The sequence below is a fragment of the Etheostoma cragini genome, chromosome 23, assembly GCF_013103735.1.
Source record: "Etheostoma cragini isolate CJK2018 chromosome 23, CSU_Ecrag_1.0, whole genome shotgun sequence".
Lineage (NCBI taxonomy): Eukaryota > Metazoa > Chordata > Actinopteri > Perciformes > Percidae > Etheostoma > Etheostoma cragini.
The window spans coordinates 7,316,672-7,343,313 of NC_048429.1; the positions used below are offsets into that span (position 1 = coordinate 7,316,672).

Sequence of the window (26,642 nt, forward strand, 5' to 3'; positions counted from 1 at the left end):
GAAATATGTTGAAAAAAATAATAGTTTCACATGCTTATACTGGAATTGTTTGTTTATTAGTTGTGACATGTTCAAACTACAGACACACACATTAACACACAGCTGCTGTGTTGCATGACTGACTTGCTTAAGAGCCATTCTTGTACTGTCACGCACGCACACACGTTAATTTTCATTACAGTTCTATAAATGTGATGGCTACATTCAGTAATTTAGATAAATTTACTCCAGGTGCAAAACTAACCTGCTTATTAGCAGGTGGCGACATCACACTCAGATGGTTTTAAGTAATATGTGATGCGAGAACTGATCTTGTTTTGGTTTAGAATGAGCTCATACATACAGACGCATACAAAATCCAGCCTCGACCATTGTCAATTCTCTTGAAGATTGAGGTCAATGGTCAGAAAAGATACACAGAAACATATTGCTCAAGGACCACAAGTGAACACGACATCACAACTTTATGTCATTGTGACACAATTACAAAACCTTTCATGGAAAGGGGGAAAAGTGCACTGATGCTAGTTAAAAAAAAAAAAAAAAAAAAAAAAAAAAAAGAGGTAGAAGCGTTTGTTTGTTTTAACAAAAACAAAAAAATCCATGCCTACATAAAATGTTGTACTAGGTACACACAGATGCTGATGTCCCTAACTGACGGGTCACGGTGCTGAAAGACTGAGCAGGAATAAACATGATGTGGTTTTTGGCTTCATCATTTGGAATTATGTCTACATGACTTGTAAATAAGCCCATGCGTGGCACTGTGGATGTGTAGGGGCTGTAGCTGATGGCAGGACATCACCTAGAACCTACAGGTTGCAAGTGCCACTCATATTTTAAAACAACTGTGCACAGATATTAAACAAGCAAGCACAGATTTTTGCATTTAATACAAAAGTTGCCACAAAGACGGATCTTTAGTCAGTATTTTCATTGTTTTTACGTCACAGGAACATCCCGACAACAAGGGTCCGTCTTAGAATATACTGTACAGTATACAAACTGTACACAAAGTCTTTATTGTCTTCTTCTTGTTCTGTGTTGTTTTCCCCCAAAGGCACTTTAGATGACCCATGCTCCAGTTAGGCACTGGATCTGACTTGAACGAAAAGGCAAATGTCGCTTAAGATGGTTCTTTTTCACAATTTTCACCCCGTCATTTGATTCTGTATCCGAAATATTTCAATGAAAAGTCTTCTTGTTAGGTTTCAGTAGAACTCAATCAGATACTCTGGGTAAATCTGATTGCTGTCAAAAATGACATAAATCTTTGGATTGGCCATATCGTCCACACAACTATCATAAAAGTTGGTGAAGCTGGCATCCTTGGAGGGCGGTCTGCAGTACATAGCATGACCAACTGTATATTCTCCGACAAGCACTCTGGCCAGGAACATGGTCTTGTAGGATGGTTCACTTGCAAATATTGGTGGGGCGAGTCCGTGTCTCTGCAGGGTGGTGTGGTGCTTCCCTGTGGTGTGACAGAATTTACTGGAGTATTTGGCATCCCGGGCAAAGTAGCTCCCTGTGGGAAGAAAAATTGAATATAATATTAAACTCAAGCCCAAGAAGTGTGGTGAATTGTTTCATGGTGTTACATCACAACACTGAAGGATCTACCTTTGCCATAGACATCGCCATGGCTTCCTGTCAGCCGCCAGTCAAAGTTAAATGTACATATAGCTTGTATGTTGCTGTGTCCCGTGCCATGAAACAGCATTCGCTCCTCAATATCCAATGTGCGCTTGACTTTTCGTAACTGTGTTTTCTTCCTTAGGGGAGAACCAATGAATGACAACACAGAGTACTGATCATAATTCTGTTACTGGTTTAAGACGTTGTTTCGAAATGAATTCAATGTTTCAGTAAAAGTGAGAATGCTCTCGACTGGGTTTCATTCTGTCAATTTACTTTAACGGAAGGAAAGCTTTGTTTGTCTAATCCCAATCACAGCAGAGTTCTCTGCTAAGACAAACAAGCACTTTCCACTCGCAACAATCCAACAATTGTCTACCTGCAGAAGAATTCCCATAAGTCCAGGTTCTGAATCCTCTGTATGGATTTGATTGGATGATCCATTGTCCTTTCATACAGTCTGGCGACTTCTTTAAATTCATAGGTGTCTCTTCCCAGCTGGATGAGCTGCAAAAACACAATCCGGCATGGGTTAAACAAAGTAATAGTGAGCTACACTGTCAAAGTTAGGCTGGAACGTAAAAAAAGAAATAACAGACAAAAGAACAGTAAAACAACTGTAGAGTGAGAATATGTTTATTTATGTAATTGTACATACAAAGTATAATATAAAAACATTCATTTGTTATTTCAGTAATAACCAATAAATAATCTGACTCCTCTGGGGGAAATGCTAACCCTACCCACTACCCCCAAAGTGTGTGTGTGTGTGTGTGTGTGTGTGTGTGTGTGTGTGGTAATGTGTGGTATTTTACTTACTTGATAGGGCTCATCTGTATTGATTCTCTCCCAATGACACGGAACAGGCAAGGCAAGATTATCACAAATAAACCTGACAGAATAAGTGACAGACAGACAAGAAGGGTAAGTAACTAAAGTGTTAACACAGCATAAGACTACGTGCATTTTTGCTCTATGTCAATACTCCAATTTCATTAAGGAAATTAAGAATAAAATAAAGAAAGTAAGCCTATTCTGAAATATCTGTGCCTGATGCACTTGCTCCTTGTGTTTTTTGGAGGGATCAAAGTTCAGGGTCCGCTGCAGGGCATCTCCATACACGTGCTTGTACACTGACCTTTCATTTAAAGTGGGGTCTCTTTGCTCCCAGCCTCACCCTGCCTGCTCCAAGATAAATGTCTTTGTTTGATAAAAAGATGAATTCATCGTCAACCAATCTTACCTGAAGCCGGTTGCAGAGTGGAGGGACCGTTTGATTGGCCGCTGCTTCCCTGTCGTTACATTTATCTGTCGCATCACTGGTGAGGAATTCAACAAAGATTAGAGCCACATTCCTGCACAACTTCTGGAACAGGATTACTTCTGAATCAAAATCTTTAATATATAGTATTTTCTATCCGATGAAGTACCTTTTGTATAACTTCATCCAACATCATCTTTATCATACCTGAGAAGTCCAGTCTATAAGTGTACTTGGCTGTGTAGAATTCCATGACACCTCGTTGGTTTCTGTTGTAGCATTGCTCAATCTGAGAACTAGTCACAGAGCAGGCTGCGCTTGGATCAATCTGACAGAGAAAATTAGATATATAATTAGACTAATTTAACAGAAAGTTAAGTTGATAATCAATTCAGTGTTTAAGTAATTTTTCAAGTAAAAGGGCAAACATTTGTTGGTTAGGTGGTACTTTGTTGGGTGAGCATTTGCTACTGATGGGAAATTGAATATTGTCTCTTGGGCTGTTGGGCTGTTAGACAGGCAAAACAATAAATTTGAACATGTCATATTAGACTTAAGTAAAGCATGTTTCCCCATGGACTTACATTTTAAAGACAAACAACTGAAAAATGAATCTCCAGATAATGTAAATTATACCTATCTGCAGTCCAAGGCAAATGTTTAGTAATATCCCAGAGCACATGGTGACATCATGAAATGTTGTTTTGTTATACCAACAGTCCAAACCCCCCCACCTCCCCCCAAAAAAAATTGGAACAAAATTAGAAGAAGAAAAAGCAGCAAATTCTCACAATTGCACCATCAAATGGTTGGCATTTTCACTTGAAAATGAACTTTAACATTGAATCGATTATGGACTGATCCGTTATTCGACAAAGCATTAATTGCATCTCCACTAATGTTACCATACATTTAGATGTTAATGGGAGATTGGTAATTAACACTGCAATCGGACTGACAGTAGCCTATATGGACTCTAATAATTGGCCATTGACTGCCACTTTTCGTGGCACCCGAAGACTACAAGTGGGCATTTTATTGATTATTTGGACTCAACCAACAATGAAGAGCAAGTCTGTGACATTGCACCGAGTATAGTCTTTGACTGGCATTAAAGCCTGCAGACTTTTTGCTCTCAGTTGCACACAAGTAGAGACCCAGGTATCACAAAGGTAAAGGCAAATAGCGGGGGAAACAGTGTAAGGACTGTAAGAATGTGTGTATTGTAATGTGTAAAGTTGTCATGTCCTGTGAACTACCTCAAACATATGCCACACTCCACACTCAGCCAAGTAGAACCAGCACCAGTTGGTCTCTGAGGTGTCCATCTCCTCAATCTCTGTGGACTCCTCCTCCGACGACCTGATGGCTAACATAGCTAAATCTGGAATTAATAAGTGAAAAGACGCGAACACACTTAGGCAAATAGCAACTAAAATAGCAGGTATGGGAGGGACCAAAGGGGATGTTTTATTCGTGCGACTAACCTAACGCCAAGGAGGTGTTTTTAAGCCATGGTTGGGATGGCATTTCAATCTGTAAACAAATTCAAATAATACAGGAAATTGCCATCTCCAGCTAGCTATCATTAGCGACTGCCGCACCCGACTCGTCTGAACTCAACGAGGGTCTTACCGGTTTCCAGACTGTCTCTAACTGGGTCCCTGTCCTTATCGCGATATAACTCCTTCACGCATTATGAATAAGAAAAACTCACAGAGTCCTATTGAGAATGGAGGACTGACGCTACAAAACCCTTTCGTCTACCTATGCGTTGTTTACTTTTATTTCCTGGTTTGTCACGCACAAAACGTCAATGCGTCATTGTGATGTAACTCCTCCCTCTTATCGTGCACAGTACTCTGGGCACCTATTATATAAATTAAATATATGATTGCAAAAGAAAAAAAAAATGGTGGTTTAACAAATTGCTTGCACTTAAAACATTAAGTTATGAACTAAAAGCAAACAGCAGTGGGGGAATAGTTGACACGTACAGTCGTCATGCAACAGCTGTATGCATTGAGAAAAAAAAGTTGTCCAGTTTTTCTGAATTAATATAATTACATGTAATTATTATTTCAGAAAAAATAAAATATTCTTTTCCCAAGTGAATGCATTACGCTTCAGTGCGCTTCCGTAGCTTAGATCTTTGTGTGTTCCTGCGTGACTAGACTTCAATGAAGAATGCCCACATGTGGGACAACCATATGTGTATATGTGTGTGTGCGTGTGTGTGTGTGTGTGTGTGCGTGTGTGTGTGTGTACGTGTGTGTTTGTGTGGTATCCATCAGGACACACCCATCTTTATAGTAAAGCTTTTCTTCAAACTTTGCACATTCAGTTGTTGCTCACCTCAAGCTCACGGGTGAGTTTCTGCATTCATTTTTATTTTAAGAAACTATTGCGGCTAAATGCCTCGTTGTGTTCTTATTGTGTAATTGTTGCAATCTGTACTACAGTTCGTCGAGTTATTTCTTTAGAAGTCGTTTGCAGTTATGGCATTTCGAGTTTTGTGGCTGTGACTAATCTGAGGAGAGGACTTTATGGACTGCAGTGTGAGCTCTTTGAATAAATATGAAAACTATTAATTAATTTGTAAATCGTATATATCTGCATGCAGTATATGGGCGAGCTGGAGAGAACGCCACACGCAACAGGTTTGCATTTTGTGTTTATTATGTGTGCATAGAGACCATGACTGAGGAAACAGCTACAGGCGCTCCTGCTGGAGTCTCTGAGCCAGATAAAGTTGAAGCTGAGGAAGGAGTTCAGCCGAGGGGAAAATGGGCCAACAACATGGAGTTTATATTCTCAATGGCCGGAGAAATCATTGGCCTCGGGAATGTTTGGCGTTTTCCCTATCTGTGCTACAGGAATGGAGGAGGTGAGAGACCGGGTTTGGCTATATGGGGTATTTCTGCTGGCAGCTGCCCAATATAAAATAAATGGGTGCCGAGGTTAACTAAAAGATAGACTGAACATGTAATTGTGTGCGTGTGTGTGTGTGTGTGCGTCTGTACACATATGCATGTTGCAATGTGTCAATGCATGCATGTTTCACAAAATGGGAGAGAGTAAAGTCATTTACACATCTGTCACTCAAAAATATTTTATTTGTCATCATATTAATTGCAAACTGGATTCACTCCAAGAATGGTTTCCATTGGTGTTCTCATAGTCATAAAACATTTCATAATTTGACATTTGAGCTTAACTGTTCTGTATAGATAACTAATCTCCAAAATACATCTTTTGTTTTGCTCAGTTCTTTAATAACTAAGTTCATGATTCTCTAGGCAGGGTTCTTGAGATTTTTCCAAAGTAACATGAAAATTTGTGTAATACCACTATCATTTATTTCATCACTTCTTTCATCCCACTTAACTAGTTATATAATCAACCTTTAATCTGTTGGTATGCAGCGTGCCAATGTTTGTGGAACCCCTGCTTTACATCACATACAAGTGACTCTTCTTCATGGATATTGTATATGCAGGTGTCTTCCTCATCCCCTACTTTGTGTTCCTCTTCTTCTGCGGCATCCCTGTGTTCTTCCTGGAGACGGCGTTGGGACAATACACCAGTGAGGGCGGGGTGACCGCCTGGAGGAAGATATGTCCCATGTCTGAGGGTAAAATCAAGACTCAGACAGATTTTTGCAGTATTTCTCTAAGAATTAGTCAGTTGGCATGCAGGGAATGCATATTTGCCATTATAGTTATTTCTTCATTGCTACTGGAAATAAATAAATATATAGCTTTTTGCATGCTTGAATACACTGAATATATTCAAATAGTAAAATATGAGGCATACATTAAAATGTTTCAATGTTTCTAACCAGATCCTCCAAAACAAAACCAGATTAGCCTTTTGAAATATTCTTGACTTGTATCAAAGTTTTCTGACAACTATAAGCATTTTCTATTAAATAACATTAGTATGTACACATGTGTATATCAGTGTTGGAGGCACTGATTAACTGTAGCTGTTGCATTCTTATACAGAGGAAGAAATCAGCCAGGAACTTTAACAAAAAATAAAAAAATACCTCATTGTTTTTTGCAGGGTTGGGGATTGCATCCCAAGTTATTGTGCTCTATCTGAACATCTACTACATTGTGGTGTTGGCCTGGGCCATCTTCTACCTGTATCAATCCTTCAAAAGCCCGTTGCCCTGGTCCACATGTGATAACTGGTGGAACACCGGTAAGACATGTTTTGTGACAAATCAATGCTTGCTTGTTTAAACACGTTTGTATTTGACTAGCGGTGTGCTTATTGTGCCTATGCCGGGAATAAAAAGTGGATAATAGAAAGATCAAATGGTGCTTTAACAAGTTTCAGCTTATTGACTTTCTTAGAGACTTGATGGGAAGCACAAAGAAATTCTCCTTTGCATTCTAACATTTCTTCTCTCTTTCTTTAACCTTTTAGAGACATGTCACAGTCACTCTAGTGTCTTTTCCAACCCCCATTTGTTTCAACCTGGCTCCAACTGGTCGTTTCTTTACAACAACACCTCACCACCTGACTACTTTGAGAATTTAACTTTCACGTAAGTTGCATCTTTGTTGTCAAACTGTACTGGGTGAACTCTCACAATTTATAATTTTATGACAAGTACTGAATTCATCATATTGATGCGTTACATAAAAAGAATGGTAACAAACAGGGATTAGTCTTGGCTTTCATAGATGTAGTTGTTGCAGCTTTGTGACTCACCCATGCTTCCATGTGTACAGAACAGGAGGTCCTTACGTCTGTTTCTTTAATAAAAACTTCGAAAAATACACCCAATAAATCTAAATGACTCATCAAACCTTCGTTCAATAGTGGTTGAGAAAAACAACTGGGGTGTCCAATGGTAGAAAAATGCCATAATAGTCAGACATTTCAAGACATATGCTAATTTGCTTTTCTGCTGAGAGTTAGATCAGAAATTGAATACCACTCTCATACGGTAATTCTAAAACTACAGCCAGCAGACGGTTAGCTTAGCATAAAGACTGGAAACGGAGGAACGGCTAGCCTGGCTCTGTATAATGGTGATATTAACATCCATTTAAACACTGTTAATAAATTGTCCATGTGACACTGTTTGGAAAATAAAACTACGTTGATTGATCAACTATACAAAGCTAAAACAATGAAGAAGCATTGTTGTAAATTATTATTTGATTTGAACTTACTTCCACATACTTGCTTGTGTTTTATTACATCCAGGAGTGAAATGGACCCATTCCCGCCGGGCAGGTCACCGGAAGAGGAGTTCTGGATGTGAGAAACACACTTACTCATGCATTTATCTTCTTAAAACATAAGAAAACAGCAGACGGTAATATCATCCTCCCAAGTGTACTTATCTTTGGGTGGAACATTCCTCAGCAATAGTTTTTAATTCCTCCCAGATACCAAGAGGACATAGCTGCTTTTGAGGTGCTTGGAGAACATTATGTTAATGCGGACAAAACATTGCTATTTTCTGCTCATTTGTAGTTATTTTTGCAACATGGCTGCTGCTCTTCACATGATAATCTCCTGATTTTTTTTTAAGAACAGATATTGGGAAATCAACGGTGCTGCATAATGAGAACAATATGTGCTCTGTTTCCTGCAGCTTCTATAATATAAACCAAAGCCATCCAAAATAAACCATGGCAGATGTTGACATCTGTATTTAGGATGTTGGCCCTGTTGTATGTTAGCCCTTTTTCTCTATTTGATTGCATTCCCACTGTCATGGGCATACTAAATGGAAATATAGCTTTCAGTGCAGTCATGAAGCATTTGTAACAGGCTGTGTTTATTTGAAGTGGGAAAAAGCAAAGAAGAAACAAAGTGTGTTTACATGTGTTGCCCATCTGTGCACTCATCGTGCTGAATTTGCAGTGGATGCAGTTGTGTACGTGCGCTCTTATGTCTGATGTCTTCCCCACAGTAACCGTGTGTTAAGGATGTCAGATGACATGTCCCTGGGTAAGATAAACTGGGACCTGGCTGTGTGTCTCCTGCTTGCCTGGATAATGTGTTACTTCTGCATCTTTAAGGGAATCAAATCGTCAGGAAAGGTGGGTACTCCTTTTATATACTTACACATTACTGGATATTAAGGTTGCACCCATATGAATTCTTTAGCTCATCTTGCTTTATCTCCATCTACCCTCACTCCTATGTGATTGTTATAGATGTACCAAGGAAAAAAGGTGATTGATTTTTAACCACGGTCAATAGTGCACAAGTTATAATTTTTAAGATTTTAATTTAGAATATAATTAAACTAGTTATGGCCCAACATTGTTTAAGCAATAGCCATTTGATATGCGTGTTTACGATGCCTCTCTATTTACTGTAGTAGCTGTAATGTTTACTGGTGGAGTCTGAGTTTCCTCTCTGGGATTTAAATTGTTTACCCACTCTCCTGAGATCCACAGAAAACAAAGCTTGCACGGACTGGACATGATGTGGAAGACAAAAGCTGGGGCATGTGCATGCTCATGTAGTGTTTGGGTGTACTGTAAACATGTACAGGAGATGCTCTTCTTCCATTGCTCATCTGACAGAGTAGCCGCTCAAGGCAAACATATTTGCAGCTGTCACCAGTAACCACAGTGTCACTTTCGTGGTTCATTCTCACCCCACTCAGCATCATTTCCAACTAGTGGCATGCAGGCGTTTTCAAAATTAGCTCAGATATATCCACAGTACGCTGCCTGCCCAGCACCAAATGGCAGACAGACATAGTTAGCGACTAACTGGTCAACACAGTGGAGCATTTAGCAGCTAAAGAGACAGAAATGTCACCAATGAGTTGATGGAGACCTAGTCTCGCATTGCCAAACTTATTTCCAAAGTGCTTACGAATGGTCTGGCTGCACAATGTTCACATTCTGTTAGAGGACAAAACACGCTCTGGCTTGTCTGCGCTGAGCCCCAGATGCCATTGGCGATGCCATTTCAAACTAGATAGCCGAGATAGTGAAAGGGTAGCAGAATGTCTGCCATCCGGCCAAACATTACAGCCACACTGTACATCCGGGAAGCCCGGAAGAGAGACTGTATAATGGACTTGCATACACTGAATATGCAAAAAGAAAGTTGTTTGCCAATACATTTGTCATATCAAATGTGTAAGGTGTTACTAGTGTTGTGTTTTCTGCTTGTTTCTGCTGCCCAAAGAAATCACTTCATACAGTTTTAATGTTTTTGAGTGTTTTGAGTGTACACATGAAATCATGACCTACGGTCTTTTTTGTGTAATTTTTGTGTTTATAGGTGGTTTACTTCACTGCTACATTCCCCTACCTGATGCTGTTGATCCTTTTCATCCGTGGAGTGACACTCCCAGGAGCTGGTGAGGGACTGAGATATTACCTCACTCCTGACTTCAGCAAGATCACTGATCCAGGTGTAAGAACTCACTTTCATCATCAACTGTTGTTAACGGTGTTTGCATTGGAAAAGCAACATTACAAACACGACGCAAAGTATAGAAATTCAGTGAACGTGCAGAAACAGGCTCTAGAACTCAACCTCACAACCAACCAGAACATCCTCTGTCTCTTTGTTTCTCAATGCTTCTCTCCCTCTGTTGATTCCTCTGTGTTCAAAACAGGAGGAATACAGTGTCCTGTTAAACAGAGTCCCCCCCCCCCTCTTTTTCTCTTCTCTCTTTGCTTTAAATCTTGCATCCGGTCCCAAGGCCGAGTCTTAACAAGAAAAGTAAACCAGGATCATTTTTCAGTGATAACTTTGTCAAAGAAAGCTTCCCACTCGACTACTGTAACATCATCACACAGGAGTAAAAACCATCTCTTTCCATGGGAAATTTCTAACACATTTTAAAGGTGTATTTACCTCATTAAAAAATCTATTCAATTTGCTTTAAGCTTAAACTGAAGCCAGCAATTTACCAAAATTGAAAAACAATGATTTTATTTACAAAAAATGAGCACACTGTGCATTCCTGTGCATTACATTCCTACAGCAGATACAAAAACAGAAGGGTGAATTGTGGACGCATGCTCCTGCACAACAACAGCCTCTGTTTCTACAGCAACAAATTAAGAAAGAGGACTCTTTCTCCCACCAAACAGGTCGTCACCCCTCTCCTTTCCCCTCCCCCTGCTTCTCTCTCTATCTCTGTCTTCCTCTTGACAACTCACTGCAGGACTTCAGGGGTCAAATGTAATAACCAGATGGCAGTAACTCTCAGACAACCATGTCTTTGAGGGGAGTCTCTTCCTTTTTGTTCTGTGGGCATGTTGATGTGCATACATATGTTTCCATGAACATTCTTGTGACTGGTAAAGATATTTGCTTGTGGAAGTTGTTTTTTATGTTTCTTTTTCAGTGAATAATTTTTTTATTTATCACATGAAATGGTACGAGGAACAATTTCAGTGAACTCTGATTGCATCATCATTTGGATGCATCCTACAATTTACTTGAACTCTGATAATCTGATTTAGTCCTGTTATTGTAAGAACACCTACTCATACAGCTCTGAACCATTGTGGGAATCTCAGCATGTAATCATGGAAGGAAGTAAAGGGAACAACTGTGAGAATGTCTTTTGGCATATGTCGAAAGCCTGTGAAAGCAGTTATGGGTCAAAAAGCAGAGTAATGCAATGCTAAATGCTCTTGAAACCAGATCTGAAAACAGATGTTTCTTATAAGTGCTGCTTTAGCATGCCGATGGTGTAACTTGAAGCCCAGATACAATGGAGTTCTGGCCTGAATCTGGGGTCTGTTTAATGTGTGAATGTGTCTCCTTTTGTCTCTGTGTCTTTGTGCATGTGTGAATCTGTATCCAGAGCAGCTAAGAGGACTTCAAAATAAAACGCATGCTTTCTAATGACACAAAAGCTTCCTCTTTGTCCAGTGTCAGATGTTAAGATCCTTCTTAACAGACTGAGGCGTTCATTTCTGACCTGAGGCTGGGAAAAAATCAGGCCCACCACAGGACCAGAGTAGGGGCCTGTATATAGCTTTTTTTTTTACTGGGTAAGACTCTAATGTTAACCAGATGCGGTTAAAACGAAGGCCTGCAGACTGACATTCATGTCAACAAACCCGCCCCCACACCCACCAACATGGACTGACACAAACAGAAACACAAACGTATATGTAGTGCACACTCAGTCACATTTGTAAATGCAGGAACACAAAAAAAGGATGCAAAATCAATAAAAAATGTCAACACAGTCACACAATCACAGAAATTGTATCATAATTGATGCTGGCAAGTTCTTTTTTGATTGCTCTGTAAGGAAAGAAGTTAATTAAAAGCATATCTTCTGGGTTATCTGAACAATTTCAACCTTCAAATGTTTCAGCTGTCAATGTCTTACCCACTCCACTGTAGATATGGCGCGATGCAGGGACTCAAGTGTTCTTCTCCTTCGCCGTGTGTCAGGGAGTACTGACCGCTCTGGGCAGCTACAACAAATACAACAACAACTGCTACAGGTCGGTGTCCTCACACACAGCACATCGGCACATTTACAGTTTCACATTCATGTGCTCTTTGACATCGCAGGCTCTTGTTCTTGGTGTGTTGTAGGGATTGTCTGGCCCTATGTTGCCTGAACAGTGCCACCAGTATCTTTGCTGGTTTTGCTGTGTTCTCGGTGCTGGGATTCATGGCTCATGACATGGGTGTCCCGATGAGTGAAGTCGTTTCTAGTGGTGCGTTCGTTCTATTTGTTGGATCTGAAATATCTCAAAGCAGCTGCTGTATTCCATTTGCATCGTTGGACTGCAATTAATATATCCTTTTCAGTATTGATTAATCTGCAAAAATGTTTTTTCGAGCATCTTCAAATGTCTTTGTTGTTGTTTTGTCTAAACAACAATAATAAAAGATTATATGTCATGTACAGAATATGAAAAAGCATTACATCCTTATTTTAAGAAGCCGGAAACAGCAAGTGTATGATATTAATAAAAGATGAATATAGATTAAATTAATATAATTTATATATAATGTATATATATATATATATATATATATATATATATATATATATATATATATATATATATATATATAATGTATATATATATATATATGTATATATAACATAATTAGTTTGATTATCAAAATAGCTGCCCATTAATTTTGACTTGAACAATCTACTAAACGCTGCAGCTCCATTGCACAGTGGCTTCAATTCTGGCAGTGGCAACAATAACCAACAATGTCCACAAGATGGCGTCTATGTTTACACGCAGTTAAAAGATTTTTACTCTGGTATAAGCTCTGGTGGCACAAGTTGTACCTTCTTCTGCCTTTTTTGTTGTTATCTGTTTTATGGTTATGTCATTTTTGTGGTGTGATTTAATTAGTTTTTTATTTTGTTTTGGAAAGCATTTAGCAAGGAAAATGTTGATCTTAAGTTATTAATAGTCAAAGGGGTCACAAGATAATTAGTACAACAAATATTTTTCTTTCCCAACATTATGCAGGGTTACATTTTGCAGCACACTCTCATGTGTTCATAGCTGCATTGTCATGTGTTCTACAGGTCCTGGTCTGGTCTTCATAGTGTATCCAAGGGCTCTGTCGTTGCTGCCGGCCCCATCGTTCTGGGCTGTGCTCTTCTTCCTCATGGTCCTCTTCCTAGGCCTGGACACTCAGGTATTGCACGTAATGCATCAGTGTTTCAGTATCACGTTACATCCACAAATAATCTGTGTCTGTCCTCACAGTTTGTGTGTGTGGAGAGCCTGGCCACAGCCATCACAGACATGTTCCCACGTCAGCTGAGAAGAAAGGGCGGCAGAGAGGTCCTGGCTCTGGTCATCGCCGCTTCCTGTTTTCTACTGGGGTTGCCACTCATCTCTGAGGTATGCAGCAGAGAGAGTAACAGGATGTTGGATTAAAGATTCTAAACATAAGATAATGCAAATAATTCAGGTGACAACATGTAGATTCACATGTGCAGTGCTGTGTGATAGATAGCAGAGCTCAAATTTCTGGACTTAGTTTTTCATTAAGCACCAGATTTAGGTATATATGTTTTTTATTTTAAACTTTAGCTCATGACCAAATACCTTTTAAAAAAGCAGCTGTAGTTGGTGTTTAGTGCTAATTGGCAAATATGAGCATGCTAAACAAAGATAATGAACATACTTGCTAAACATCAGCATGTTAACATGCACATCAAAGCATCAGCGTAGCCTCACATAACTGCTAGCATGGCCGTAAACTCTTTGTGTTCCTTAAAAAAAACTAACTCAAACAAAGCATAAACTTGCGGTGTTTTTATTATAATTTATTTTCAAATGGGTGGTGTAAGGCAAAATGGAATTGGTAAAATTGTTAATAGAACACACACTTTATGCTACACTTTATTTAAGAATTAAATTTCCCGATGTATAACAGTTGTGGTAATCTCGTGAACTGGCGCACAGGAAATAGCAGAAAAGTCCTTTTATTTAATTTTGTTTTGTTTTGTGTTTTTCTCCTTATGTTTCAGGGAGGGATAGTCCTTTTCCGGCTGATTGACACCTACGGTCCGAGTGGAACCACCATCCTCATGATCGCCTGTTTTGAGACCATTATCATTGCCTGGGTGTATGGTAAAGCTAACCCTCACTGCACTACATGCTTACTTACAATGAACTGCATGTAACGGTGAACTACCGCTGCACTGCTCCTCAACACACAAGTCTTTTACTAACTTTAAATAATTTCGAAAGATCTAAATATCTAAAGCCTTTTACTTTAAGGTCTAACATTTTGCCAACAAAGGAACGTGTTTCATATGTGTAATGAACTTCCTGTATCTGTGCAATCTTATCTGTAAGAAGCCAGCTTCTGATAGCCACAGTTTAATTTTTACATTGAAAGAGCTCTACCAACAAAAGAAAGGACATTTTGATGAGTTTGAAAAGATAACAGGATCCTGTGTTTATTTTTCTTTTAGAGGATCTATAGTGAGTTCCTACCCCCCTCCCCCTTACTCATAATAATGCATAAAACACCACATATACTGCAGATGCACTCTTCTTAAGGCGTCTGTAAGAAGAGGATCTGTGAAAACACTGTGTCCTTGCTTTGTGTGCACTTTTTTCAGAGGCTTCAGTAAATCGTTTCTCTTTGTCATGGTGCCCAGACAATGAATCCTAACGACTCTGGTGATCACCTGACTTTAACTTTTGCACCATCATTGGGTCAATTTGTGTCCCAAATTACTTTGGGCAAATCCCTGCGAGGCTAATATCATTCCATCACCCTCAACTTTACTTTGTAGTTAGTCAACTGAAATACTGAATATAATGATAGAGACATGCACAAAAGAAACAAGTAATGTCTCCTGTAATAACTGAAAGTGTACTGTATACAGGAATGTACCATCAAAACCAAGGATTTTACCATGGCAATGGTAAAACACGTATATGTGATGACTTATTTAAGAGTAGACCTCTATATATCTATAACCAAACAGGCCATAGTGACATAGCTGCAGACTCTTATTCCTATTATCTTGCATTTTATTTTGACACAACCATGTTTGATACTCTTAACAGCCTTGCTGTTACATGAGGTTACAATGACCTAACTTATAACTCACCTACAGTACATTACAGTTGTAGTGAGGTGAATAATCAGAACATGAGGTATTTCTCTGTTTTATTCAACAACTCAGTCTGTCTGTCAGCTGAGCGTAATGGTTGTTTGCAGAGAGTATCTTCGGCTAGAAGGATCAGTGCTCCATCTACTGAAATGAAACCAAAAGCAACACCTGCTGCAGTATTTAATTCATTTTTTTTAGTTTCTTCTCCTCAAATGTGTCAGGATTTGTCAGAATTTGTCAGAAATATGCATTCTCCATTTCCATATTGCAGTCCTGCTCAGCCATCATTTCTAGTAAATCTTCTTCCAGCTCCTTCATTATCAGCAGTATTACAGGCTAAATTACAACATGTTGGTGGAGAATTCCTCTCTTCTTATAATTCAGAATCAGAATCAGCTTTATTTGCCAGGTATGAGGACACATACGAGGAATGTTTCTTTGGAGCATCGTTGCTCACACTGTGCTCACACACAAAACAACCAAAACAAACATATACAAACTAATATGTACACACAATATATACATACTTTAAACAGAGCAATTTAGAGGCATGAGTGAACAGAGTTCAATAAAAAATATTTAAATATGGAGCATAGTGCAAGGATACTGGGATAAATAGTATTAGGTTATTAAGTTATTACATTACGATATGTACAACTCATCTCTCAGCGCATATGCATTGCATTCTTTTCTCAAGACAAGCAATTCCTTCATGGAACTGAAGGCATATTCCTAGGAAGAGCTCTCATGAAAAGTCCTGACCATTGGGGTTTAGAATCAGGATCGAGGCAGCTACACATCTGCTACTGCACAGTGATGCAGAGTGAGATATCAATCTGTTTCCGTAGCTGCTTCCTCATCCCGGCTTTGTTGTTTAGCCATTTGTTCAGCCTCTCTGCCTCTTCAGAGTGAGTCTGTGTTACGTGAGAAGAAACTTCCTCACCCAAATTTAAACGAGGCCACTCACTTTCCTCCTACACTCACATTAGTTTCAGGGGTTGATTAGTGTACCATTTTTGGAGTCGTGTCTGCTTTCCTAAATGGGTTCGACAACTCATTCCTTTATTGTGCATTTGCGAAAAAATCAATCCGTGGATGTTATTCCATCAGCCAGGTCATGCACCCGACTAATCTAATATCAGTTTGTTTTTAATGTCTCTCCTTCTTTCTGTGGTTCTTCTTCTCCACTCCTTTGCAGCTCAAGGTGAGCAGCTTTCTCATCTCCATCTCAGTCTTCCTCCTCGTTCACTCCTCCTCCACAGACCACTGCAGTCTTCCTTTTTCTCCTCATTTGAACGACTTGATTTTTACTGAGATCAAATTTGGACTGGATACATGCTTTTTGTTCATTTGGAGGTTTTTCTTCTTCCTCTTCCCTCCCTACCTCCTTACTAGTTGTTCACTTATTTTCCATTGTGTGTCAAAACATCAAATTACATGTTCCCTAGCCACAAACCAGATGACACATCTGAACAACACAGACATTTAATAGTTTGCAACCAAAATAAAAACCAAAAGGATATGTTAAATGATGTTACTTATGCCATTTTTCTAAATGCATAGCTGCAATTATAACTACAACTGAAAGATGATCCAGGAAGCGCACGAAAGCGGGACCCAAAGCATAATGTGGGGAGGCAAACGTCGGTGAATATCATTTTGCTACAGCGCCCCCTAAAGGCTGATCTTGGAGTCTTTTTATTATTTTAAAAATGACCCCTTAGGGGTCCTGGACCCCCTGTTGAAGATCTCTGCATGAGAGGGTAAGAAACAACCTGTGTAAAGAAAAGAAAAAGAAATACCACTGGATGTCACAAAGCTGAGGCTTCACCATCTCAGTCAGGTGGTCCCATGTGTTTAAGAGTCTTCCCTGTAAAACAAAACATTTTGTGCCCCTTGATCGACTAACCCCTCCCGTCCATGACTTTGCAGGTGCAGACCGTTTCTATGACAACATTAAGGACATGATCGGGTACCTACCATTTCCCGTGTTGAAGTACTGCTGGCTGTTCATCACGCCGCTCATCTGTGGGGTGAGATAGTCACACCTGTGTCACATCTCTCTCTCTTATTGATCCATCTACTCTTAATGTCTATTTCCATTCATGGTTTCATGTGTATTTATTATAGTCTACCTTATATCACTCCTGAACACAGATCTTTTGCTGCCCCTTATCTTTTTTCTTCCTGTTCCCCTTCTCTCCTGGCCTCACTGTCTTTGCCGAGCGTTTCACATACTTTATTTTGTCACATCAGTATTTATGCTTGAGCTCACATATGGTAAAGAAAAGGTGAGAAGTGGACTCATCGGTTTTAAAACACACTTCACTGCGTGATGAGTACAACATCAGAAGGTTCAGCAGGCATATTCATTCTCAACAGGAGTCGACAAGTCAGTTTAAGGAGCATACTGGTGTGTTTAAGCCACACAAATCAAATACAATTTATGATACACAAATGCTGTCCATTTTCTGTTTGTTTTTTTCCTTCTGCCTCGTAGTTCACAGTATTACCGTGTAGTAGCCTAGTTGAAAATGTGGATGATTATTGCACAGATTTGTCTTTTTCTGTCAGCTCATTGTTTTGGTTTTGTCACAGCTCTCATCAACCTGAAGTTGAAATGAAACCTGTAGATAAATGATATAGAGAGATGAACTATTAGCAGAAGCTAAGCCTTTGCAAGTTGGAGAAACGCCCCATAATTGCATGTGCCTATTTACCTGATTCAAAATGTTGATAACATTTAAGTTTTTCACCATTTGATTCAAGTGTGATTTTAAACAGAGGATTTTATTATATTTACTTTGAGAGAGCTTACGTTCCACTTCTTTCTATACAGCACTTTATTCAAGTAAGCCCTCTAACATGACCCTTTCTTGTCCCCTAGGTCACACTGCTGTATGACCTAACCCAATCACAGAGTCTCATTGTGTACGGTTATAAACCTGGCATCTGGGGTGACATATTTGGAGCGCTACTTATCATCACTCCACTGATTTGCATCCCAGTTTTCTTTTTGATCTCACTCTGTAAGGTGAGTGAATTTGTCACAATTGTCTCAATTTGTATTTGAAGTTGTCAATTTTCTGAGCACTTAACTGTTGTACTGTGATGGGTGCATGTTTCATAGTCTATATTGTTGACGTTCCACTTCCGGGATTGCTCCTGTGCTGTTGGAAATCCCGCTGGATGCATGTCTTTTCACCGATGTCCGTTTCCTTCCGCTTTCTTTGTGTTGGAATTTCAAAGTCCGGTGGATTTACGATGACTATGGTTGCTATACCTGCTCCTCAGATCTCTGCAGGGTTAATTGAGACAGCCAGCTAGACTATCTGTTAAACGAGAGTATTCTCTTGCACGACTAATACGACTTTTGAACGTACATGTTACACCAAAACAAGTTCCTTCCTGAGGGTATTTTGCAGCGGTTCCGTGCAGAGCTTATGATTGTGACTGTTTTCAAGAAATGCCAATACACCAGAGCACGTTTTTCACCCAACTTGGATAGCTGTGTGGACTAGCCAGATCCTCCTCCGCAGCATGTAGAGGCTGGTCTGGCAAACCGAGACTAATGTTTCATAACATTGTGTTTTAATTGCATTTCCCTCCTAACAATCAGAATCGACAAAAAATGACTACACCATCCAGTGATCTGCGTCAGGCTCAACCGCACAAGCCAATTCTCACACTGTGTAACAACGTCATCTTCAAGGCACAGTTGAAGGCAAACAGACATGTGGAGGAAAGCAACGACAAGCTGGTGATGGAGGAAGCCAGCATGGTTTGATGGTCACTGATGAACAGACCTGCAGCAAAGTTGTGCGTAGATGTCATCAATTGAATTGTAGAAATATGTCACAACAACAAAACAAAAAACATGTATTTTTTAGTCAAATGCAAAATTGTTCAAAGGTTTACACATTTCATGAGTATTCAGGGACGGTTGTGTTTTTATGCTGTATTACATCTTTTTGGTACATTAGTATTTTAATACTTAATTTTTGGAATTAATAATAATGGAAAATTCCCATGCAATATACATTTTTCTATACACCTATAATCCTATCTACTGTAAGTGGCTTACAAAAGTACTTCACTGATTTCACTCTCATACTGCAATACTGTGGGACTCTGAGTGGACAGAACCAGAAATAACATATTTTTTATTCCAAACATTGTCTCAATACTCCTAAAAATCTGGCACCTACTGTACATTACCCACAATGCAATCTGAATGCTGACAGTTGGGTCGAAAATGTCAGTGTGTCATACGAGAAACGGCTAATGTAGCCTTGAGTTGCTAGCCTCAAAGCGAGATGAGGATGTGACCACAGCGGTCTGGTTTGCTTCCTGGCAGCTTCCTCTGGTGCCACAAAAGACATTAAACAACTTTTTCACAAATGTAGTCATACTCACAAAGACCCTTAAACAAATTTTGATGTATTGAAAAGGTTTATTTTCCCATTAAAAAACTCATCTGGAACATTTGATTTATTTTATGTTTTACTTGCAATTGTAAATTGTATCAGCTGTTTTCATGAAATACATAATGCAGACAAAACTCTTCCATGCTGCAATGTTGATCCTAAACAAAGGCAGAATTAGTTTAGATTAGTTTATTTTTTATTTTTTTACTAGCATGTACATTTAATGTTTGTATGCAGCACAACTTACTACTTTTGCCATTGAGGCAATTATTGTGTTTATTATTCATATACCTCCATATATCTTCAACCAAACAGGCCAAATTTTTGTTTCAGAATAGGCAGGCACATTATCTTCAACTCATTATATGTGTTCATACCTAGTGCATAATTAATCCCATTAAAAGTATCCAAATGCTATATATCCTGGTGTCTCTTTTGATTCTGGCCGTATTAGTTTATGACCACACAGGATCGACATTCAATACATGTTCAGGATGATCACCTTGTCAGTTTGGTGAAAGAATCTCATGTTTCAGAGGTTTTTAACACGAAAAAAACACTTCATAGCTCTGCATGGCTTTCTATATTCTTTTTGTCAAACAAAATCATAAAATGACTGTGCTCTGTGTCTGTGTGATGTCACAGAATATGTGTGACTGGTGAACATGAACTTGCTCCATCATAATGCCAAGTTCAGTCATTCGTGTGATCCAGTCTGGCATTCAATTAACTGACAATTCCGGCCAGCTGCCTCCCACCTCTCCTGTCCCCCTAGCTGCCTCCAGCCCGCCCCAGACACCAGGGAATGACCTCAGTCCTGAAATAGTATGGCCAACCAAGTGCATCTTCACCTGGACATTGGTTTTCTTTTTTTCTTTTTAAAAGATGTTAGAAATGAACAACTTGACGCTATTAGAGGTTCCTAAAGTGATAGAAAACAGTGGTAGGATTATGAAGATACATGCCTCCGTTTTGAACATTGATGGTGCTAGAAGCTGCAGGTTGCCTGAGGGCGGAGATAGAACTGTAGGTTCACAAGCGCTGCAACAATTCTAGTATGAGCAGAGATGGAAAACCTGAACAATTGGCAACAATTGACTATATCTACACATCATACAAATACAGAATAATTAACAAAATGGGACGTTATCAATGGAAACAGCGATTACAATGAGATCATTTTTATCTTTTTATGTAACGTTTAAAAAAAGTGTTGATTCTAAATGTATGTTTTTTTTAATCTTTTTGCAATAGCAGCCATTAAGTACCTAAAAATACCTTAGAGTTGGTACTGCAGCTACATTAAAGGAGTACTTCAGCAGTTTAGTATTGTACTTACTGTTCATTGTACATTTGGGGACTCACAAGAAATGGATTTAAAAAAGAAATGGTCAAAATCGAAGCAACAGAAGCCTACATGTTCAAACTCCAGAAACACTGACCTACATTTCCCGTAATACAACATGATAATGTCTTTCCTTCCTTGACTGGTAAACGTTGACATTTACCAGTCGACATTCTCATTTGTTGGGTGGGAACTGGTAAATAAGGAACCCCGAGTTAAAAAGTATATTCCCTAAAAGTAAGCCTAAGAGAAACCATATGGTTCTGAAGTCCCCCACAGTATTTTTGTATGGTTTGTATTATTACCATGTCTTGCAATCTACTAGTTTGCCCAGCGTCTCCCTGCAGAAACGTTCAAGGAGATTCAGATCCCTGGGACTTACTGCCTTCATACCGCTTGCTTTGGTTTAAGTTATATTTTCTTTCGGTTTTCAACCAGTAAAATAAAATCTTAGGTTTTTTTGTTAAGTCATCGTCCAACCTTGAGTCTGATTATCTTCAAGCTGATGAAGTAAGAGAAGGAAGAGTAGACAAAAATAAAAAAAATAAATCACCTAAAAGAATCTCTAGATGTGATTGTATCTACAAAAAAAAACATCATGTTCAACTGAGTAAACCGCTTCAAGGCATTTGGCACAGGAAACCCTCGACTGGTGTTGTCTGCATTTGTAATTATAATCAAGACACTTCATTTTTGATTTGAAACGATTTGATCACACTATGTTTTCAAACTATCTCAGAGCCAACGGTCTTGACCACTAGACAATAATTAGTGATGATGAGTGTCTGCCTTTTTGTCTCTTTCAAATATTCAATACTGTTTGCAGATGTAATTGTACACGATTTTAAAAAAACGTTATATATTACAAATGAAAGCATGAAAAAGAACACATGTTTTTAACCTGGGTATCACACATTATTCGTTTAATATGCGGCTGCCAGGCTCTGTGGTTGTGGGTATTACCTGCACGTGGACCGGTATAAAGCTTAAAAAAAACAGTTGTTAGTTGAATTTCTTCCTTTAAGGGGATTATAATTTTTTTTTTTTAATGAAAATCGCATTGGCTTTTGTTCTGCATGATCAGATGATAGATTTTCTATGGGCAGTGTCATATTGTCATAGGCTAATTAATAGCATGGAGCTGAATGGTAATTGTTATCTTGTCAGGTAATTAGTGATATCTTAACAAGACCTTTTAATTGCAAATGCAGTAGGCAATCTGATTAAAAGACATTGCATGTTAAACATATAAGCCTTAGATCAGATATTAGATTTCAATAAAAACAATGAAGAGCTTTTCTACTGTCAAGAGTTTTTCTAAACTGGCGGCAAAACTAATGTAGGACACAAAACTACTTCTTTGGATGTTGTGTTTTTAACACAATCGTGACGTATTTTCAAGAAAGATCTGCCAAAAAAATCGCATGTGAATTAGAATTTTCATCCACTACTGTTTTGGGAATATTACAAGTTGGGCAAATCTTCTGTTCCAGCTTGCTAATTTATAAATACACTGTTCCTGTCATCCTGTCCATGTCTTTTTATACTTTTCTGTTCCCTGTATCTGTCTTTTATTGTCTGTAAAGTGACCTTTAGTGTTTAGAAAGGCGCTGTTAAATAAAATGTATCATTAATATTACTAAATTGAGAAACGTTTGGTGGTCCTAATTCTCCAGTTGGGTGCCAATAAAACTGTTGCAGAAGAAGAGGGAGCAAGTGCCAGTTGATAGAACATTGGAAAATAATGTGTTTGTTTCATGTGTTGAATACATGTCAGTGAATGACATTGTCGCCAGGACATGCATCACTCTGTGCTATAGTTATAGCCATACAGTACATCTCCATCGGTGTTTAGTAAAGCTTTTGCTTTAATTTACCGCACTCAGCATCAATTGAATTCCCACAGAGTGAGAGATGAGAAAGGAAAAAACAAATGTCTGACCTTATCTTTCAGTCGACCATTTGATTGTATTTCTGCTTGTGTGCTTATTTGGGGTGTTTATGGTGACAGTGTCTTGATGCAATTTATTTTGGGGCATACTAAGGACCGTGACTTAGCGTATATCAAGGTTGCATTGATTTGAGACAAATTGAATGATAAAACCTGACTCAGCAGTAATAAAAGATGAGCAAAATGAAACTAGGAGAATTAGGTGGTTGACAGATCTCCAGGGAGGAATAGCACACTCTGCAGTGACGCCTTTGAAACTCAACTGCACCTATGTATCAGGCAAACTGTAAATTAAGACACAAGACATAAATTAAGATGCCTTATCTCTTTAAGTTTTTATCTTCAGCAATGGGACAATCTTCCTCTGCATCATTTTTCAGTTTCTTTGTATCTTTTTATCTCATTCCCTTCTTATCTACCCAGGCTTTACTGCAACTTGTCAACTTGCCGCTATTTTTTACATTCTGCCTCCCAACTCATTTATAAACCCCTTTCTCATTATTTGCGATGATTTATCACAACATGCCTGCCTCATCATCTTTAATCTTTTCTCTGTCATAAAACACAATCATGGTCTCTCTGATGTGCGCCTCGCCCCACGTTTGTCCTTGTATGCATGTGCCATGCACTGTCCTACTGCATTACAGGATGAAAATGTTGGTAATATCAGCCTCCTCTCTACGCATGCCAATCGCCGCTGGGTGTTCCGTGTTTTATAATAACCCCTGCAGTGATTCACAGACCATGACACGTGTTGTGAATTAAACACAGCTCAGTTTATTTTCTAAACAGTTGCTCATTTCTGTTATATGGTTACTTGCACACATCATAAACTGAATCAAAATTAGATGTACTACTTTTATGATGTATTGACCATAGCACTTTCATTCACCAAAAATAAGCTGTTGCAGTAACTGCATTAGTTTGGTTCTGTATACATTGTCTTATTACTGCTGTGTTTAGCAATTTAACTGTGGTTTTATTACTCTAGAATCGGCCCTGAAAGATGTTGAATGAATCGGTTCTGTGTTAAATGCTAACGTCAGCATGCTAACAAGCTCAACGTGACGATTCTAACATGCTGATGGTCAGCAGGTTGAACATTTACAATGGCACCCTCTTATTTAAGAATGTTAGCATGCTGATATGAATTAGGTAAACACATAATGTGCAGCCGAGGCAGATGGGACTGTTGTTTGTTTGCAGGTATTTTGTCATACACTAAAAACATTTCCACCTGCTGGTGACACTAGAGGTAAAGTTAGTGATCACCAAAATTATTAACATAGAATGTGTGCCGGGCCAGCCAGTAGATGTTGAGATATTTTTTTAGATAAGTTTAAACTTAGATTTGTTAGTGGCTTCAGACAAAAAGTCAGGGGGCCACAGTGTCATCATTAAGATATATCATCTGGAAAACATATACAACATGTGATTGTATACATTTTACATGAACATCACATAAAATGTCATGGCAATCCATCCAATTATTATTGAGATATTTTAGGTGGACCGAAGTGGTGGACTGATTAACTGACAGACCGGCATTGCCATTCATATTGTTAAAATCTGGATTTACTCATATATTCATATATTCATGTAGTCATATATTACATGTTTCATAAGGTAGTGCAGCTCTCTAACTAATCCAGTGAAGGATTTATTTAAATGTGTAGTATGTGAGAACACTTGGAATGTGGATGCGGCAGAGCCCTTTCCCTAACACACAATTTATATATTTTTGACAAAAAATAGAATACGTTAGACTCACCTTATCTCTACAATACAATACATCTACTGCAATGGTATTATTCTAAGCATTGGTCCAAAGAAATAATTACAGAAGTTTTTCAAAAACTGCTCACATGATTTATTTTAAATGTGGTATATAAGCTATTACTCTTGCTTTTTTTTTTTTTTTAAAGAGTGTTTGGATGTTGCTCCAGGCACTTATTACACAGTGACAGGACCAGAGCTCATGCATACAAATGAACGCCGCTAAAGTTTACCTCCGGCCATACAGACTCAGCATATCTCAGAAGTATACATCCCAAGTTAAGTTGCTGTTGCAAAGTAAAGAAAACAAGACATCGCAATGGACTGAATTGTGTCCTCAACGCATCATGCCACACCTCCTGAAAGCATCCCCAAAGATTATTATGCAGTAAATGACACGTCCACATATGTGTTCATGAGGTTTGACACTATGTCAAGGTGAAGCAGTTGTCTTACGAATCATTATAGTTTTTTGTTTTTTCCTGGTGTATCGCTTCTGTTTTGCAGTCCATTTTCTGTATATGGTCTTGCAGCCCTAACTGCTCCGTATTAAGAAACCTGCGGCAGGCCTCACGTCTGTAACGAAGGACATCTTAAATTCCGACTCTGTTTTGGCAAAGCCAACAAGCCTTACTGCAGGAATGGTATGCTGATAATCTCTGAGAAATTCTAACTTTTAACCACTACATTTCCTCTCTGTCTCTTTTCTAACCAGAGCCTGGGTAGATAAGAAGGGAATGAGATAAAAAGATACAAAGAAACTGAAAGATAATCCTCAAACTCTGAAAAATTGTAACTTCTGCTCTAAGACACTCTGTCTCTACGTCATTTTATAATTTTATGCCTCTGTTTGTCACATTTAATCGCTCCCTATTATTCTCGTCTGTGGATGCTCTGGAATTATAATTAGGCTGCATTGATCTGGGGCCGCTGTAAACAGATTGACAAAAAACAGCTTTGACAACTCCAAACTAGCCAGCTATCATCATTTGGGTCCACATGGACAATAAACCCCACCAGAGATCACACTGAATCTGTTCTTAATAGGAGTGCTTGCTATGGGTGTAATTAAGCTTCTAATATGATTAAATCTATCACTGTTGAAACCCAATATCTACTACTCTTCCCTACCCACTGGCCCAGTAATGGACATTGCTGCCAGGGGCATTGTGGGAATGTTCATTAGCTTTTTCACATTGGCTGGTGATAGAATATCTGGATCAGGTAATGTTAGGAGTTTACCTGCCAGGAGAAACAAGAGAGGTTCATGTCTCATATCTAATTCCATTAATATTAATGAAGAAAGTGTTGTACTGTCACTGGAGTCATTAAAACGACAGTATACATAACCTCCCTGGATCTCTGGATCCACTGCCAGGACACAAGTACACATGTTTTTAAATGGAGAATATGGCTGCATGGTGTCTGCAGTTTAACAGGTGACAAAATGGCCTGGCAAGCAATGAAGTTAAACTGGATACATCCAAAATCATTCCCTATTTATAGGTACATTTCATAATACCTGCTTGCAACTTTGATGTACTTGCACTTTTCATTTCAAGTATTTGCTACTTTATACTTCTGCTACTTGTAAGGCAAGGCAGCATTGTTTGTATAGCAAATTTCAGCACATTCAAAGTGCTTTACACAAAATCAGT

The 26,642-nt window shown here is 38.8% G+C and overlaps 2 protein-coding genes across 4 annotated transcripts; one reads left to right on the plus strand and one right to left on the minus strand.

Moving 5' to 3' along the window:
* Positions 1-217: 217 nt before the first annotated feature.
* On the minus strand, positions 218-4,714 carry LOC117938783 (protein mono-ADP-ribosyltransferase PARP11-like). 3 transcript variants are annotated; one of them, XM_034863649.1, is made up of 8 exons: positions 4,535-4,714; positions 4,159-4,283; positions 3,107-3,227; positions 2,882-2,957; positions 2,458-2,530; positions 2,018-2,145; positions 1,624-1,775; positions 218-1,528 (listed from the first exon to the last, which is right to left on the minus strand). In XM_034863649.1, exons 2-8 carry the CDS (start codon positions 4,273-4,275, stop codon positions 1,212-1,214), a joined length of 984 nt encoding a protein of 327 aa, XP_034719540.1. In that variant the 5' UTR covers positions 4,276-4,283; positions 4,535-4,714; the 3' UTR covers positions 218-1,211. The 3 variants fall into 3 exon arrangements, with proteins under 3 accessions (XP_034719540.1, XP_034719539.1, XP_034719541.1); XM_034863648.1 differs by having other exon boundaries at positions 4,387-4,712; XM_034863650.1 differs by lacking the exon at positions 4,159-4,283 and having other exon boundaries at positions 4,535-4,711.
* An 843-nt stretch (positions 4,715-5,557) lies between these two features.
* Positions 5,558-19,736, plus strand: LOC117938782 (sodium- and chloride-dependent betaine transporter-like). The gene is made up of 15 exons (XM_034863646.1): positions 5,558-5,786; positions 6,399-6,533; positions 6,968-7,108; positions 7,337-7,457; positions 8,126-8,179; positions 8,841-8,970; positions 10,175-10,309; positions 12,269-12,372; positions 12,467-12,591; positions 13,431-13,543; positions 13,615-13,752; positions 14,385-14,487; positions 17,418-17,518; positions 18,373-18,519; positions 19,105-19,736. Exons 1-15 carry the CDS (start codon positions 5,597-5,599, stop codon positions 19,270-19,272), a joined length of 1,905 nt encoding a protein of 634 aa, XP_034719537.1. The 5' UTR covers positions 5,558-5,596; the 3' UTR covers positions 19,273-19,736.
* The last annotated feature ends 6,906 nt before the right edge of the window (positions 19,737-26,642 follow it).

Excerpts from the sequence above, each read along its gene's own strand:
- LOC117938783 (XM_034863648.1), bottom strand. The coding sequence starts at position 4,429 with ATGCCATCCCAACCATGGCTTAAAAACACCTCCTTGGCGTTAG. Across the intron at positions 2,958-3,106 it reads TTATAGACTGGACTTCTCAG|TGATGCGACAGATAAATGTA; the intron begins GTATGATAAAGA and ends ATTCCTCACCAG. Across the intron at positions 1,776-2,017 it reads TTATGGGAATTCTTCTGCAG|GAAGAAAACACAGTTACGAA; the intron begins GTAGACAATTGT and ends TTCTCCCCTAAG.
- LOC117938782 (XM_034863646.1), top strand. The coding sequence starts at position 5,597 with ATGACTGAGGAAACAGCTACAGGCGCTCCTGCTGGAGTCTCTGAGCCA. Across the intron at positions 7,458-8,125 it reads TTTGAGAATTTAACTTTCAC|GAGTGAAATGGACCCATTCC; the intron begins GTAAGTTGCATC and ends TATTACATCCAG. Across the intron at positions 12,373-12,466 it reads TACAACAACAACTGCTACAG|GGATTGTCTGGCCCTATGTT; the intron begins GTCGGTGTCCTC and ends GGTGTGTTGTAG.